Source organism: Motacilla alba, chromosome 4, assembly GCF_015832195.1.
Source record: "Motacilla alba alba isolate MOTALB_02 chromosome 4, Motacilla_alba_V1.0_pri, whole genome shotgun sequence".
Lineage (NCBI taxonomy): Eukaryota > Metazoa > Chordata > Aves > Passeriformes > Motacillidae > Motacilla > Motacilla alba.
Window position 1 is genome coordinate 38,262,151 of NC_052019.1, and position 14,233 is coordinate 38,276,383.

The following is a 14,233-nucleotide window of genomic DNA, read 5'->3' on the forward strand; positions in this document are numbered from 1 at the left end:
CATAATTATTAGTTATTAGCAGTAATCAATGAAAGGCCATTTCATATCAGTTTTGATTAAATATTTTAAACAAGCAAATGCTAATAATGGTGGTATATTTTACTACACACTAAGTGTATTCAGGATTCTCCAGATTAAGATTTTTCACTGCTATCAAAACATCTGGGGCACAATTCAACTCCCAAATTCTTCTCTTTGACATCTGGTTTTGGGAGGTGGACAGATGGAACTGGTGGCTTTTGTTGTTTTACACAAGGTAAGTTACCTACCCCTATGTGTGTGTGTAAACCGGCAGGAGAACAAAAAGCAAACTTTAGCTACAAACAATGAGTAGTTGCCTGCCAGAGCCAGATTTCTATATTCCTCACTCAATGGGTAATTGCAGAGGCCACTGTTGAGCAAATATTTCCTCACATCTTAAGCTTCACGCATGTGTAACTTTATTCAACAGTGTAAGTCCTCATACGATATAAACTTCCACTTCTCTGATCTCCCTCAGTAAAATTACGCTCATAAATAAAAAGACACAGGTTTTTTTGCAAGATCAAGATCTTAAACCCTGTTCTTCTGCAAAACATTAAGAAGTGCAAAGTTTGGCAGAGATGTAGCCATAATGTTAAACAAATGTTGTACCACAAAGTGGTAATTTCCCAACAAATGGAATATATTAAGAGACTTGAGCAGAAAAAATACAAGAGTACAGAGTGTGCAATTCGTATCACTTTACAACTGGGATTTGAAAAAAATAGCTACAAAACTAAGGATAAAAGAAATCTACTAAAAATATAGAAATACAGTAAATTTTCTTTTGTCCTCTGTATCTCACAAAGTTTACTTGCTTCTGCTGTTATTTAAGTACATACAGATATGTTCCATATATTTTCTACAGACATTACAATTCAGAATGGTATTTTAAGACAGAAGAGTGTTTTATGTTTATGTAAATAAAACTAATTGAAAGCTACCAGGAAAACCATAAGCAAAGAAGCCACTCATTTTCATACCAAAATTATGGTCACTCCACCTAGTCAGTGGACACCCGGAGGCACTTACAGGTATATAAGGGTACAGTTCCATACCTGAGAAGAAGTGTGCCTTGAAGCCTTTTTTTGAGACAGTGTTGTCAGACCGAAACTCAATGCGCATGTTGTTGTACTGAGAGGTGATAACGTCAGGCACTTCTGTACCGCAGAATTTACCGTGGAGCTTGGAATCAGAAGAAAGGCCACTGCGAATCTCCACATAATCGTACTTGCAAACCTGAGAAAAGAATGAAAGAAAAAATACTTGGCTAATCAAAATAAAAGTGTAAAGCTGTTTACAAATGCCAGAATTCTGACTGGTATATATATTGCTGCTGAATAATAAATTACCAATATCCTTCTTCGCTTTCTCCTGCTTCTGAAAGCATTTGTAAATTCTTATGTTTGTTGATATTAGGTAAGAATATTTTAAAGTCACTAACACATAGCTATACTATAAATTATGATCCAACTCATATTTTTATAGATGCTGACCTGTGTTTAATATCTAAATTTCAAGATGCTTAGAATCATTTCCATTTCATTTAAAAAGCAAATACTCCATTGACAGTAAACTAAGATCTAGAAATGTTCATCCTAAAAATTATACCTATCTGCATGCTATAAACCACATATCCCAAACCTAAAAACCTGCTACTGCTTGCATCTCAAAGATTTTTTCAAAATAATTATTTTCACCTAGAAACTTACAAGGTAAGGTTTCATCATTACATATTTAAGATATATTCATTTATTTCCAAGTATATAACTTTCCATTATTAAAACCATGCAACTTTCACCAACAGTAGCATAGCTACAATTTGTAACACAATGCATGCCATTTTTATTAAAAGGTTAAAAATAAAGTAATATAATGTAATAAAAAAAAGCCTTATGCAAGGCCTAGTTCTAATGATAATACTTTCAATGCATAATCCCTTGGCCAACTTAAAACCATCCAGTCAAAAACTTCTAAGCTTCTTAGGCTCAACTATCAATCATGTAATCAAAAATGTACCAGTTGTCTGCAATTAATAGCTTAAGAGAGAACACTGGCCAGGAGGATTCATACAGAGCTTATATTGGTCCATTAAATCCAAGTTGTATCTGAAAAATTGCAATTTCTAGTCAAAAAAAAGTGTCAGGGGAGCTGGAAGGGAACAACAGAAAAGGATGTTTTGGCCTTTGTTGTTCTCTCTCTCTATTAAAAATCATCATAATTTCCAGTTGGTTTTAATATAATACACTGAAGAAGCAGATTAAACTTTTATTGTTACCGGAAGAATTTTCACATGCGGCAGAGTTGAAAAGTGACTAATTCAGTTGAAACTCTTTCTGTACAGTATAAAGAACACAAGGATTCATAAAACATGAGTTACTGCCACATGTTGATCTATGCTATTTGGAAGACATATTTCTGGTAGTGCATGTGATTTTCAAATATAGCTCACTACATTGATAAATCTCACCAATTCCAGCAATATAATAGTGGTGAGTTTTTATGGTTGCCTAGGTTTAGATCAGAAATCAAATGTAATTTTAGATAGGTCTAACTTCCTCTATACTACACTGCACTGAAAAAAAAATTACAAGTTAAACTGCACAATGTCAATGTAAAATATTAAAATGGTAATAGTGTAAAAGACACTAATTATGTAAAAGACATATTAAACTTGGTCATAAATGGAGGACCTACAACAAATAAAATGAATTTACAAACAAATCCCTCCGATAACAAAAAAAATAGAGTACCTGATAAATGTATACATTTTGTCTGCACTCAGACAATATATCAGAATTTTCCAGATATTATATGTTTCTTTTGATTTTCACAGGCATCTGTGAAATAGTAGCATCTATCCTTTGTGCTACTATTTAATAGTGTGAAGCCAAGATTTAGTAGCACATGAGATGATCAAACTCCAGTTCTGATTGTTGAAACACATTTAGAATTTTTCTGTCTGCTTATGTTGAATGTCTTTTATGACCATATAGAAGTGATTTAACTTCATTACATTCCAGGTGTTTTCCTTGCTAATCTTGCCGATGCACCAAGAAAGTACAAGAAAAAGGTTTTTATGACTTGTTCAAATGGTAATTAAATTTTAATTATTTGGGACTTTTAAGCTTTTATTACCTCTCTTGCACTTCTAGTCATAATGATAACAGGACATGAGAGTAGCGTGTACATCACTGCAAATGAGAATTTCATGGACTTGAGAACCCACTTAAAATTATGGGGGAAAAAAAAATCTGACATTGCTGCCTCTGAAAATAATATTGAGGTTCTTTGGAGAAGTCGTGGCTAGTTTGGTTCTTAGTTTTAAATCAAACTCCAGCTTTGTACCTTCAAATACCTCTGCCCAAAAGGTGGGCCATCTTTATACTAAATACATTGCTACAAATTTATTTAGAAATAAATAGAAATGTCAGAAATAACATTCTGGGATTTGCGTTCTTAATGCCATGTAAAGAATGTGCATATAAACTCAGTGGTTACAGCATGTTATGGCTGAAGTGTGGTGAGGGAATTCAATGATATGACAGAGAATTGCCTAAGAAGCACACCAAATACTAAAAAAGGACATTGAAAACTACATTTTACTGCTCTCATCCCAAAAGCACTGCAACACCCACCATTTTGTTTAAAGCTGTAAGGAGCATCCTTTAGCACATGGAAGGCTCTGCCCTGTTCCTCCTCCTACCTGGGCAGAAGATCCCCCATGTCTCTGGGGGTTGCCCAGCTCAAAAACTGCTGCTGTTCTATTGTAACTTATTTCTGGTACTGCTCATTTCAAAGTATTCCCCCAGTGAGATACTTGTAAGTGATTTAAATGCTCCCTCACTCCATCACTAATCACAGCTTATGTGTATTCTTTGTAGTCAGTCTGTAAAGATGATTTGGTTTCTCCAGATTTTCTTCTCTTGAATTCTTTCCAACATGCTTCAGCCCCATTTGCTCTGTTTTATTTTGTTGATAAAAAAGTCAGCTGAGACTCAGCAGACAACATTTTTAAAAAATTTCTTGTAATACATATACATTTAGATGATATGTAAAAGAGAGCTATTCTTTCCATGTTTGTTTTGAAAGAATCCAGAAACAGTCCCAAAACGAAAACAAGAATATCCATGCTTATTGTCAGCATATGAAAGGTCAGCAAGGGTTTTATAAGACAATATCTATTTTCAAATGCTTGTGAAACCACTTAGAGTGTAACAGACTGTGCAGCTCTTCATTCACGGTTACTTACTTCATTCCCTTCTAACTCAAAAAACTCAAACTTCATTGAAATTCGGTATTGCGTTGGGGCAACCACCTGCCACACACAGTTTTTGTTTGGAGGATACTCTTTTGGCCACCCTGGTGTGGTTATAGTCCCATTTAGCTTTGTCAGGAGTCCTCCACAAGCAGCTGTAAAATTAAAAGAGAACATCATTTCTTGACTGACAGTGTGTTTTACTGTATACAGAAGCACGCTGAGAAGAATCAGTCCTCTCATTACTTATATGCTGCAATATCCAGACAGACTAATCAGAATCTTGCTTTATCATGCTTGGTGCAAACAAAGAGAAAGAGACAGCCCCTATCTTGAACAGCTTGCAGGTTTGTGGGCAGAGATAAGTTTCAGGACTACACGAGGCGTTATCATATTCATTCTTTTCCCCTCCCTCCAGAGACTCTGGTTATTCTCTCACAGCCTTTCCCATGCAAGTCCTCTGACCTCTCTGCCCTCCACAAGACCTTGACCATCCCTCTTCTGACAGAGGGATACTTAAGATGTGCTTCTCTCCTTGATTATTGATGCAGAATCAGCCCTACCTGTCTCAGCTCATATGGCTGTGTATGCCTCCCATAACCCACTAGGTAGGGTCACTTCTTTGGAAGAGCAATCACGTACACTTCAGTCACAATTACTTTTGCTGAATCATGGATGTTCAATTAAAAGAGAAAATGCCTCTTATTTCCAAATATGAGCCAAATAATCACCTCCATAAAACAGAAAAATACTGTACTACGTTCTTGAATGCAGTTCAACTAGCAAAGGATAAACTCATTAATCTTTTCCATCTGTGCAATTTTTTTTTAAAGGAAAGTAAAGGGATTTAGAGAAGCTCTCAATCACACTCTGCTACATTGATAACCATTACAGCACTGTGACAGCACTGGAAATCATCCACAAATCTCTTTCCAAAGAGCTGAAGGAGAGAGCTATACTCAACTGCTCTCCACTAACACTGAATGCTTTAAAAACTGGCTATTCCAGTCTAGCTGATCTCACATACGGCATCTACTCCGTCTAACACAGCTGGGAGAATTCACCAGTTACTGTGTCAAGGCTCATTTTGTCAACTCAGCTACACACCAGCATTTCTCTTGGTCCCTAGTTTTCCATGCAGCACACTTCTTGGTACACATGTAAAGCAATCTGACGGGAATGGGTGGACTAAGACCCTGTATTACACCTCAGTGTATCAAAAAAGACCAGACATAGGTTTAGAGACCGAACCCAGACGAGGGAACAAGCTGCCCCCTCAAATGATCCAATCTGCGTCAGAGAAACTACTGCCACATTTCAATTTCTGCTTTTGAACATTGTTCTATTGATCCTTGAGGCAAGGGCGAGAAATGTGGTAATAGTGAAAAAAGAAAATCTTAACCCTTTCTAATATGCTGCCTTTGGTGGAGACTTGGATTACAAGATGATAAAACAAATTTCTGTCCATGTCAACACTACAGTGAAGGATAAGGCAAAGTTTCTGATTAGAGGCTTCTACTCACGTGTGAATTAAGACAGCTAGCTCACCCAAAAGGCCCAAACTATAACGAGGAAGTAAAGTTCAGAGTGACTACACAGTAATTTTGATTCAGCAATTCCAAGTACTATCTACAAAAAGTGAGTGCCACCACAACTGGAACAAACACATACACACTTTTAGGGATAGCTCAGGGTTTTTGCTCTACACTGCACTGCAGTGCTTAGAGTGAATTCTTTTGACAGAGTTGCTTTACTGTTTGGGCGCCAGGAATGCATCTCTTACTTATTTTTCGGAGGCAGAGAGAAGAGTCTTCAGAAAGACTCCTCTAATATTCTGACTGGAGTCAGAAAGCAGACTAAACTCAATTCCTTACGTAAATTTGGGCTGATGATCAAAAGGCCCAGAGATCAAACCTCTGTCTTCACGGCCCCTCCTTTGATTGAACTCATTTTCTTATTGTCTATCTAATGTGCAGACATCCAAATGAATTGTTTTTCCAATGTATTTTTTTTTACTAAAGGTTCATGAGGGAGGAAAAACAACCAAAAAAAAAACCTCAACCAGCTTGATGAGAACCACAATCTAACATGCCTTTAATCTAGGACTTGCACCAGCTCACACAAACATACAACAAACAACAACAACAACAAAAAAACAACCAAACAAACAAAAAAACCAACAAACCAAACAACCCCACAGATCCAAAAGCAAAATAACAAGAAAGAATTGCAACAAAACTAGGTAAAATTCCCCTTAACTGTGAAAAATAATGAATTAAAGCCAAGAAATTAGAAAAAAAGAGAGACCAGAGAGTTGCATCAAAAGAAAACCAGGACTTTAAGCACCCCAATTTTCAAAATCCATTCACTAGTCAAACAGATGAGCTACAAAAAAAAAAATTTGTGCTATCCTTTGATTTATTGGTGTCTATGAGTAAAAATCAAATAGTTGGTGTGTAATGATCAAGAGCTTATGGTCTTTCCTTCGATATGAAATATGCATAGAATGTAAAATCTTATCTCAGTTCGATCCTATGTTTGCACAGATTTCTTCTTATCTTTTTTCTCCAAATTATTATTTGAACATGCTTTGCTCACCCTAAAAAGTAAGAACAGCCCACAGTGTGACTAGGAGAGGGGAGGATTTGTATGAGCTTTGAGCTAAAATAGAGGACCTTGCTCTTCTAGATCTGCCAGCTTCCCAGGCACATGCCAGTTAGAGGTGGTCAGAGGGGTCGTTAAACACTCTGATTCTGAGAAAGTACACATGAGTCTGCTGGTAACTGTCTCCTTGAAAGCTTTAGTGAAAGCTTTAGTTTGCTTTAGTGAGTAAGAATAGTGTTGTCATGGTTTGAGAGGAAATGAGTTTTTGGGAGGTAGTGGTGGTCAAACCAATAGGTGCCCAGATGTGAATATTGGCATCTGGTTTGACCATTGAGGATATGGATCCGCCTCTGAGAACACAGGGGTTAAAAGCGAGAGCTCCCAGGGGATCGCTCTCTCTCTTGGTTCCGGTGGATGGAAGAGTTCAGACCTCCCCTGCCCAGCTTCAGGCTGGGCGGGGGAGGGGAAAGCCATGCGGCCGAGGGAGGTGGGCCAGAGCCTTGGGTAGAGACGGGAGGCGATGGCTTGGATAAGAGTGAGTTCCCCACAGAGACGGAAGGGTGGAAGAACTCGGAGAGGCAGTGGGCAGCCCCCCTTTCTCAAAAGGGAGAGAGAGAGAGAGAGAGAGGTGCCAGTGCTACCTTGAAATTCGATAGCACTGGCCTGGCCGAGGAAGAGAAGGAGGGGGGCAATGGGTAGAGTGCCCAGCAGAGCCGGCGGAGCTAGCGTGGGAGTTCGGAATGAGCAGAGACTGTGATTTTAACCCTTCTGTGGGACGATGGAAACCTTATAAATGCTGATCCTCCGGGAGTCGAGGAAAAAGAGACGGATAAGAGGAAATGCGCAAGTGTGATGCAGAGTTGTGCAAGTGAAGAAGGACTGGGAGAAGTTGAGAAAATCCTAGGTGGAGGAGATGATGGAGTGGCTTTTGGCTGGACTTTTCTTGTATAGCCATGGATAGAACCTTTCCTGTAATACAGAGACTGCATTTTAGGGGGAGGCGGCGCCAAAGGAGTGATGTGAGCGGAGACGACAGGTGATGAAATGATGGTGAGACCCCTCGGCCCCAGGGGGTGAAATATTGGGGGGGACTGGTGTCCCGAAAAGGTGAGAGACTGTCGTTCTCTTCTGGAACTGGGCAAGGCATCCTTGAAAGGGGAAACCCTAAAAGCAGCTCTGGTCCATGTGCAGTGGTGAGAGCACTGAACATGGAAGGAAGAGGTCACGACGTGTAGTTGCTGAGTGATGGGGATTTACGTGTGGTGGCACAAGGAGGGCTCCTTCTCTCCTTGATGAAATGAGAAGTGATTGTCGGAAGGGTGGAGATGGACTGAGTTGATTATCTGAAGGGTGATGGACTGGATTAAGATCTAAGGTTTTGTGATATTCTGTAAGAATTGAGTGGGGGGAGGAGAAATGTTTGAAAGGTTTCCATTCTGCTCTGTGTGTTAATTTTATTGTAGTTCTATGATAATAAAGTTTTTTTCTGTCTTGTTCACAAGTGGAGGCCTGCTTTGCTCTGTCTCTGATCGCATCTCACAGCAGACACCAGGGAAGAATAGGTTTTCATGGGGGCACTGGCATTGGGCCAGCGTCAAACCATGACAGTGTAATAAGTGGTATGAAGTCCTACTTTGCACTATTCCTGATTGACTAACAGCAAAATCTGCAAAATGAAATTGCTGACAGACACGGGACAAACATGGCTCTGGCACCACTACTAAAAGGACAGCACTGGTTTTCTGGGTTGGATGCCACAGATCTCATGCTGCTCAGACAAAGCTAAGAAATGTGTAGCATTTTATTCAGGCCATGGCACTCTGAGAGCTTTAAGAGCCCATAAGACAGCAGCACAGTGTACCTTCACAACTCTTCTTGTCAGGACCAAGTTCGTAGCCAGGATCGCAGGCGCACTGGTAGCTGCCCAGGGTATTCACACAGCGCTGCTCACAGCCACCATTGTCAGGTTTGGCACATTCATCTTCCTCTGCCAAGAATGCAAAAATGTGTTAAAGAATTACCTTCCTCAGCTGTAACTGCTGGATCAATACTAACCCAGAAAGCTGCATGCATGTCATTATAAGATGCACTACATAAACCACTGTGGTTGCTGACTAGAGGATTTTCAAATGCTAAGGAGACCTGCAATGGAGAAAATAAAAATTGTTCTTTGTGGGTTTTTTTTTGGGTTGTTTTGTTTGTTGTTTTTTGTTGTTTTTTTTTTAACTATGTCTACTAACAGCTGCAGAACTAATTTATAAGCACTTTGTGTGCAGCATACAGTAATTCAGCCAGCCATAATCTAAAGATTGTACAAAGTATTGAAGGAAAGCTTGAAAATCCACAGTAGGGTCACTTGAAGGGCACTTTATCTCCCTCAGAATCAATCTGTACATTATCCTGAATTCATACTCAAAAACAGATTAACAGAATCCTCAAATCCTAGGTTTTTATTCTACTGATATTAAAAGGAACAAGATGAATCAGGGCTGGGGGAGGGAAAGGAATTGTGTGTTCTCTCTACTAGCTCTAAAATACACCCATGAGATTCATTAAATATTCCTCATATTGCTGGAAATACTGTTTCCTTACACCAGGACAAGTAATTTCTCAGGAAAAAAAAAAAAAGAGCTCCTACTCTCATGCTTATAGCCTTCAAAGTTATAATTGTCTACAATGAAAACCATCAGTTAGGATTAGAAAAGCCATGGCTTCTTTTCCTGATGGCATGACCTGTATTTCAGGTGTCAACATGGCCACACCACTGCCGGTGGCTTTAACTGTGCCACCAGAAGCACCATGTGCAAATTACAAACTTTCTATGTATCAAATGCTTCAGGCATTCGTGCAGTTGTATGACACCCTCCTCTCCCCAAAAAACACCATTTCTTGCACCTAAGCTTCACAGAAGACAATGAGATTATTGGTCAATATGATTTCTGATCTGTTTTTTCTTGTTTTTTTCTCTCCTTACAGAGAGTAATAAATCAATAAAGCAGACCAAATATCTATCCAGAAAACAGATTAGAAAAAAAACTGACAAGATTTAGACAAAGAAAAGGAAAAAATCTTAAACAGGAAAAAAACCCACTTGCAGTTACACTGTTTAACTTTATATTTGATAACGCAATGCAAAAAATGTGCCATTTTACAAAATTAGATATGTTTCAGAACTAAGTTGATTAACTGAACCTGAAGACAGTAGAAAGTTGTGCTGAATATTTGTTTGAATGAAGTGTTCCTTCATTCTTTGGACGCATTTTACTAGGAGATTCAAAAATCTCTATTGTTTCATTTTGAATAAATTGTATGTCCTGGAAAAATTATTCTTTTCAGTCTAGTAGTAACAAAAGACTAAGAAATATTTTTAATACCCCTTCATAATTTTCTAGTCCAAGAAGAAGTGATAAGCTGTTCATAACTCCCAAAATATGTTTTAACACTTACCTTTAAAAAAGTTAGCTGCAAACCCAGCTTTGTTAACAGTTCCATCAGAAACAAACTTCATCCACAGGGTATTAGAGGTAGATCTAATGTCTTCTGGCTTGTCATAGCCACAAAAGTGACCAATCAAAGGACTGTTCTCGTTTGTTCCATCTCGGATTTCCAAGTAGTCATATGCACAGTTGTCATGCCTTTCAATCTGTAAAACATAATTTTCAAAATGACCTACCTGAACTTGACTATAAATATCAGTCAGATAATAAAAATAATTTAAAGTTTTCAAAGTTAAGGTTAAGGTCTCTGTTTAGGGTTCAAGCAGCAGGAACATAAACGAACATCACTGAATGGATTTTAACTATACATGGTTTCTACACAAAAAAAATACTGAAATGTTACTAAGGACACAACAGTCTAGTTAGTCTAACAGAAAAAAACTAAAAAAGACATGCTCACCTCTAAGCTGCCTAGTGCTCTGTTAAACTTCTACTCTCATCTCAAGTAAAGTCCTCTTTTCTCACATACACTCAACTAAAGAAGATTAAGGACTCAGCAACTAAACAGGTCAGAAATATTCACTGTTTTAGCAATATTAAAAAGCTCAATTTTCAACAATATCATAAGATTTTTAGAATCTCCCTTTATCCTGCAGTCAGAGCAAAATTTTGCTTTTGTCACTGTTCACTGATGTTGCAGGAAAAAGGTAAAATAAAAAATTGTGGTGTGTAAGGAATTTGATGCATCTGAGAAATTAGATCCAAACACACCTCTAAAATGATCAGCTCTTAAGTAATTAACAGAACAGAGGACAAAAAAGAAACTACTTTTTCTGTGGCCGATGTGACCAGTTTCTCTCGCACAATTCCTGATTTCAGATGTCCTCTTTTGATTTTCTGGGCCAATGAGCGAATCTTTGCTGCACTGATGGAGAAACCTACTGAAATCAGAAGAACTGAAAATTTCCCTTTCTATTTAAACTTTCTGCTGGATGGCATTCAAACACAGACTAATATGTGAGTGGGCATGTGTGCATGTCTGCTTGAGTAGTGAGCCTTGTGCTCTTCACATAATAGTACTTGCAGAGTCCATCAGAATGGGAATTGCACCAGTAGAGGAAAGCAGTAGCAGCCCAAATGTGACCTTGTCCAGAAGCTAGATAATTTACGATGCTTGTCTTTATTGAGAGTGTGTCTTTCTCAACAAAATTAAAAACCCTCTTGAGCTGGGTCATTTTACTGCTGGAATATTTCACATCGCTCAGTCTTATTTATAAAAGAATTAACTAGATCCAAGCATTCAAAAATAATTCCTATAACAACATTCTTGTTAAGCTAACCAGCTGAACTGGGAGAGGCAAGCTTAGGGATGGAGAGGGTAGGGAGAGTAACAGGATCACAGTCAAGTAGAAGGGTTGGAGAAAGCCTCAAATCTAATTAAGCACATCCACATTCTGTTAAATCAATACAGAAGACTAAACTAAGCCCAGAAAAATCTAAATTTGATCTCCAGAGAGAGTTTTTCTTGCACCTAAGCTTCACAGGAAGCAGAAGTATTTACTGGTTCTCTGCTCTACTTGTGCATCATGACCAACACGAAGCTCAGGAATGACCACAGACTGAGGATAAGGAGCTTCCACTTAGCACATTAAGATTTCTTATGGAAGGGGGAAAACTGGGGGGAAGGAACCGTTTGATTTTATGCCATTTTAGTGGCATCAAAATATGGCACTTACACACAACATTTTTCTGTCTTCTTTCCAACTTTCCAATTCTCCAGGCATTTACATGCATAGTTTTCTCCCACCCACTCCTCTGTCACAAACCATATTGCCATTTACTGTAATTTCCTAAATTTTTGATCAGGAATTGCTCTGGGACAGTCTGGAAATGAGTGAGCAAAGCCAGGCAGATTTGGGATGCAACCACCTATTGCTGATTTTAGTGGCATTTGTATGCAACTAATGGAGTACATGAGCACTGGTAAGTTTTTGACAACACCAATTCCAAATTTTCATTAATCTAAATAATAAATTCATTACATCATATTCCAATTTGAAATGAAGTCTGCCATATTATCTCAGTAAAAATCAAGAAACGAACTGGTCCAAAGCTCACTAATATCAATGAAGGAATTGTGCATTTTCCCCACACATCTGTGATCATTTCAGTACTTAAGACATTTAATTAATATCCGTTTTTTCCAGATTTCCATTTTTTATGGGCAATATGGAAATTATGATTATCCACCAGCCCAGTGTGGCTCTGAGTTACATGTGCCAAATTTTCATAGAGGTGAATTAGTAATTTCTTTTCTGAGGATCACTTTATTTTGGGCAGAACAGCTAAAAATACATTTTGTATAGGATTAAGTTTCTGAACTTGCTAAGACTATAAGAACCAACCAACTTGCAAAGTGCTACTGAGTTTCAAAAAAAACCCATTTGAAAGGTGGCTGTTCTACCATATTAACTTACATTTAGCTTACTACTAGTGCAAGTGATGCCAGTATTATCAATATTGAAGTGTTACACCTATATGTAACCTAACAGATAAGTCCTGTGGTTTTGAGAAATAACTGGTGCTTGGTAATCAATGAAAGAAAATATTATAAAACGTGGGGTTTTTTTCTGTACCTCAAGTTTTAAGATTAGGTGGTACTCTCATCAGGAAACACTGCCATACAAAGGTCTGTTACACTTACAATAGTCTCCTATTCCTCCTGCTTCCTCCTATACTTTATATCTTTCTTATTCTTCTTGCTTCCTATTTGTTCCTTGAGGAAAATCTCTTCCAGTTAATCAAAGGACCCCTGGTGAGTTTGGTTGTAACTGGACTGATTCCATAAATCTTGTTTACTGGAGCACTAAAATTTCACAAGATATTTACACGATGTTACATGTTGATGAGAAGAAATATGTGGAATATTAGCAAATTTTAAGAAGGAAATTATATCTAAAATTTTTTTACAGAAAAATGCATTTCCTATAGGAAACTGAAAGTTAACCTCGGCTCCTGAAGGCCTTGGAGGAAACCTAAAATTTAAATGGCATCAGAGAACTAAGTTGAGAAAATGTCAGAAAAATTACTAAAGCAGGCACAGAAGAGCAGGAAAACACTATGAAATGTCCCAGAGAAATGGCAAGCCAGAGACATTTTCTACATCCCTTCTCAAAAAAAAGGCCTCATAGATAGTTTCAGGTTTAGAAAAACAACAACAAACCAACCAAACCAAAAAACCCAAACAAAAACCCACACAAAAACAAAAAAATATACATCCAGAGTACCTTTGTCTCATAGCACTCCTCCAACAGGAAAAAAATTAGGATGAAAAATAAAAATTAAAACAAACAAAAAAAACCTAAAACTGAAGGGGAAAAAAAAAAGGAGAAAAAAGCACAAAGGGCAAATCTGGGAGCAATTCTACTGCAGAAAAATATTTACATTATTTTTTTTTCATTGCTAATTTTTTTGGTTCAAAAAGCCAAACTGCAATGCAGGTAAACATATCTGCCTCAGGTTTTACACTTCAGTCATAAAAGGTGGAATATATGCCTAATGAAATCAGAAGATCAGATAAATTTTATTCCCTGATTTATGTAAAAATAATTTAAATTATCACTATCTGCACAGATTTTAACAACATCACTCAAATGAGGAAGATTAATATGAATCTGCTCTACAAACCCTCTGTACTCTTTTAGCTGATGAGACTGCATGCCAAAGAAAGTTCTTAAATAAAAAAGCAAACAAACTAACCAAAAAAACCTGCTAATTTTCAAAGAACAATATTATAAAGGTGACTCTAACAATGAAAAATATGGAGTTCCCAGTCCCAACATCTCAGCTCTCACACAGACAGTGGAAATTGTAGCAGCCAAATAAGAAAGTGTAATCCTGCACTCAGTGGAAA

The 14,233-nt window shown here is 37.7% G+C and overlaps 1 protein-coding gene across 4 annotated transcripts in view; it reads right to left on the minus strand.

Annotated features, from left to right (window-relative positions):
• The window catches only part of TLL1 (tolloid like 1), a 128,001-nt gene that overhangs the window by 20,883 nt on the left and 92,885 nt on the right, over positions 1 to 14,233 (minus strand). For all 4 annotated transcript variants that reach the window (XM_038134892.1, XM_038134891.1, XM_038134894.1 and 1 more), the window contains 4 exons: positions 10,331 to 10,526; positions 8,745 to 8,870; positions 4,274 to 4,434; positions 1,080 to 1,260 (listed from right to left, as the gene is read on the minus strand). In XM_038134892.1, the coding sequence (XP_037990820.1) occupies positions 1,080 to 1,260; positions 4,274 to 4,434; positions 8,745 to 8,870; positions 10,331 to 10,526 (664 nt within the window). The remainder of the gene's footprint in view (positions 1 to 1,079; positions 1,261 to 4,273; positions 4,435 to 8,744; positions 8,871 to 10,330; positions 10,527 to 14,233) is intronic.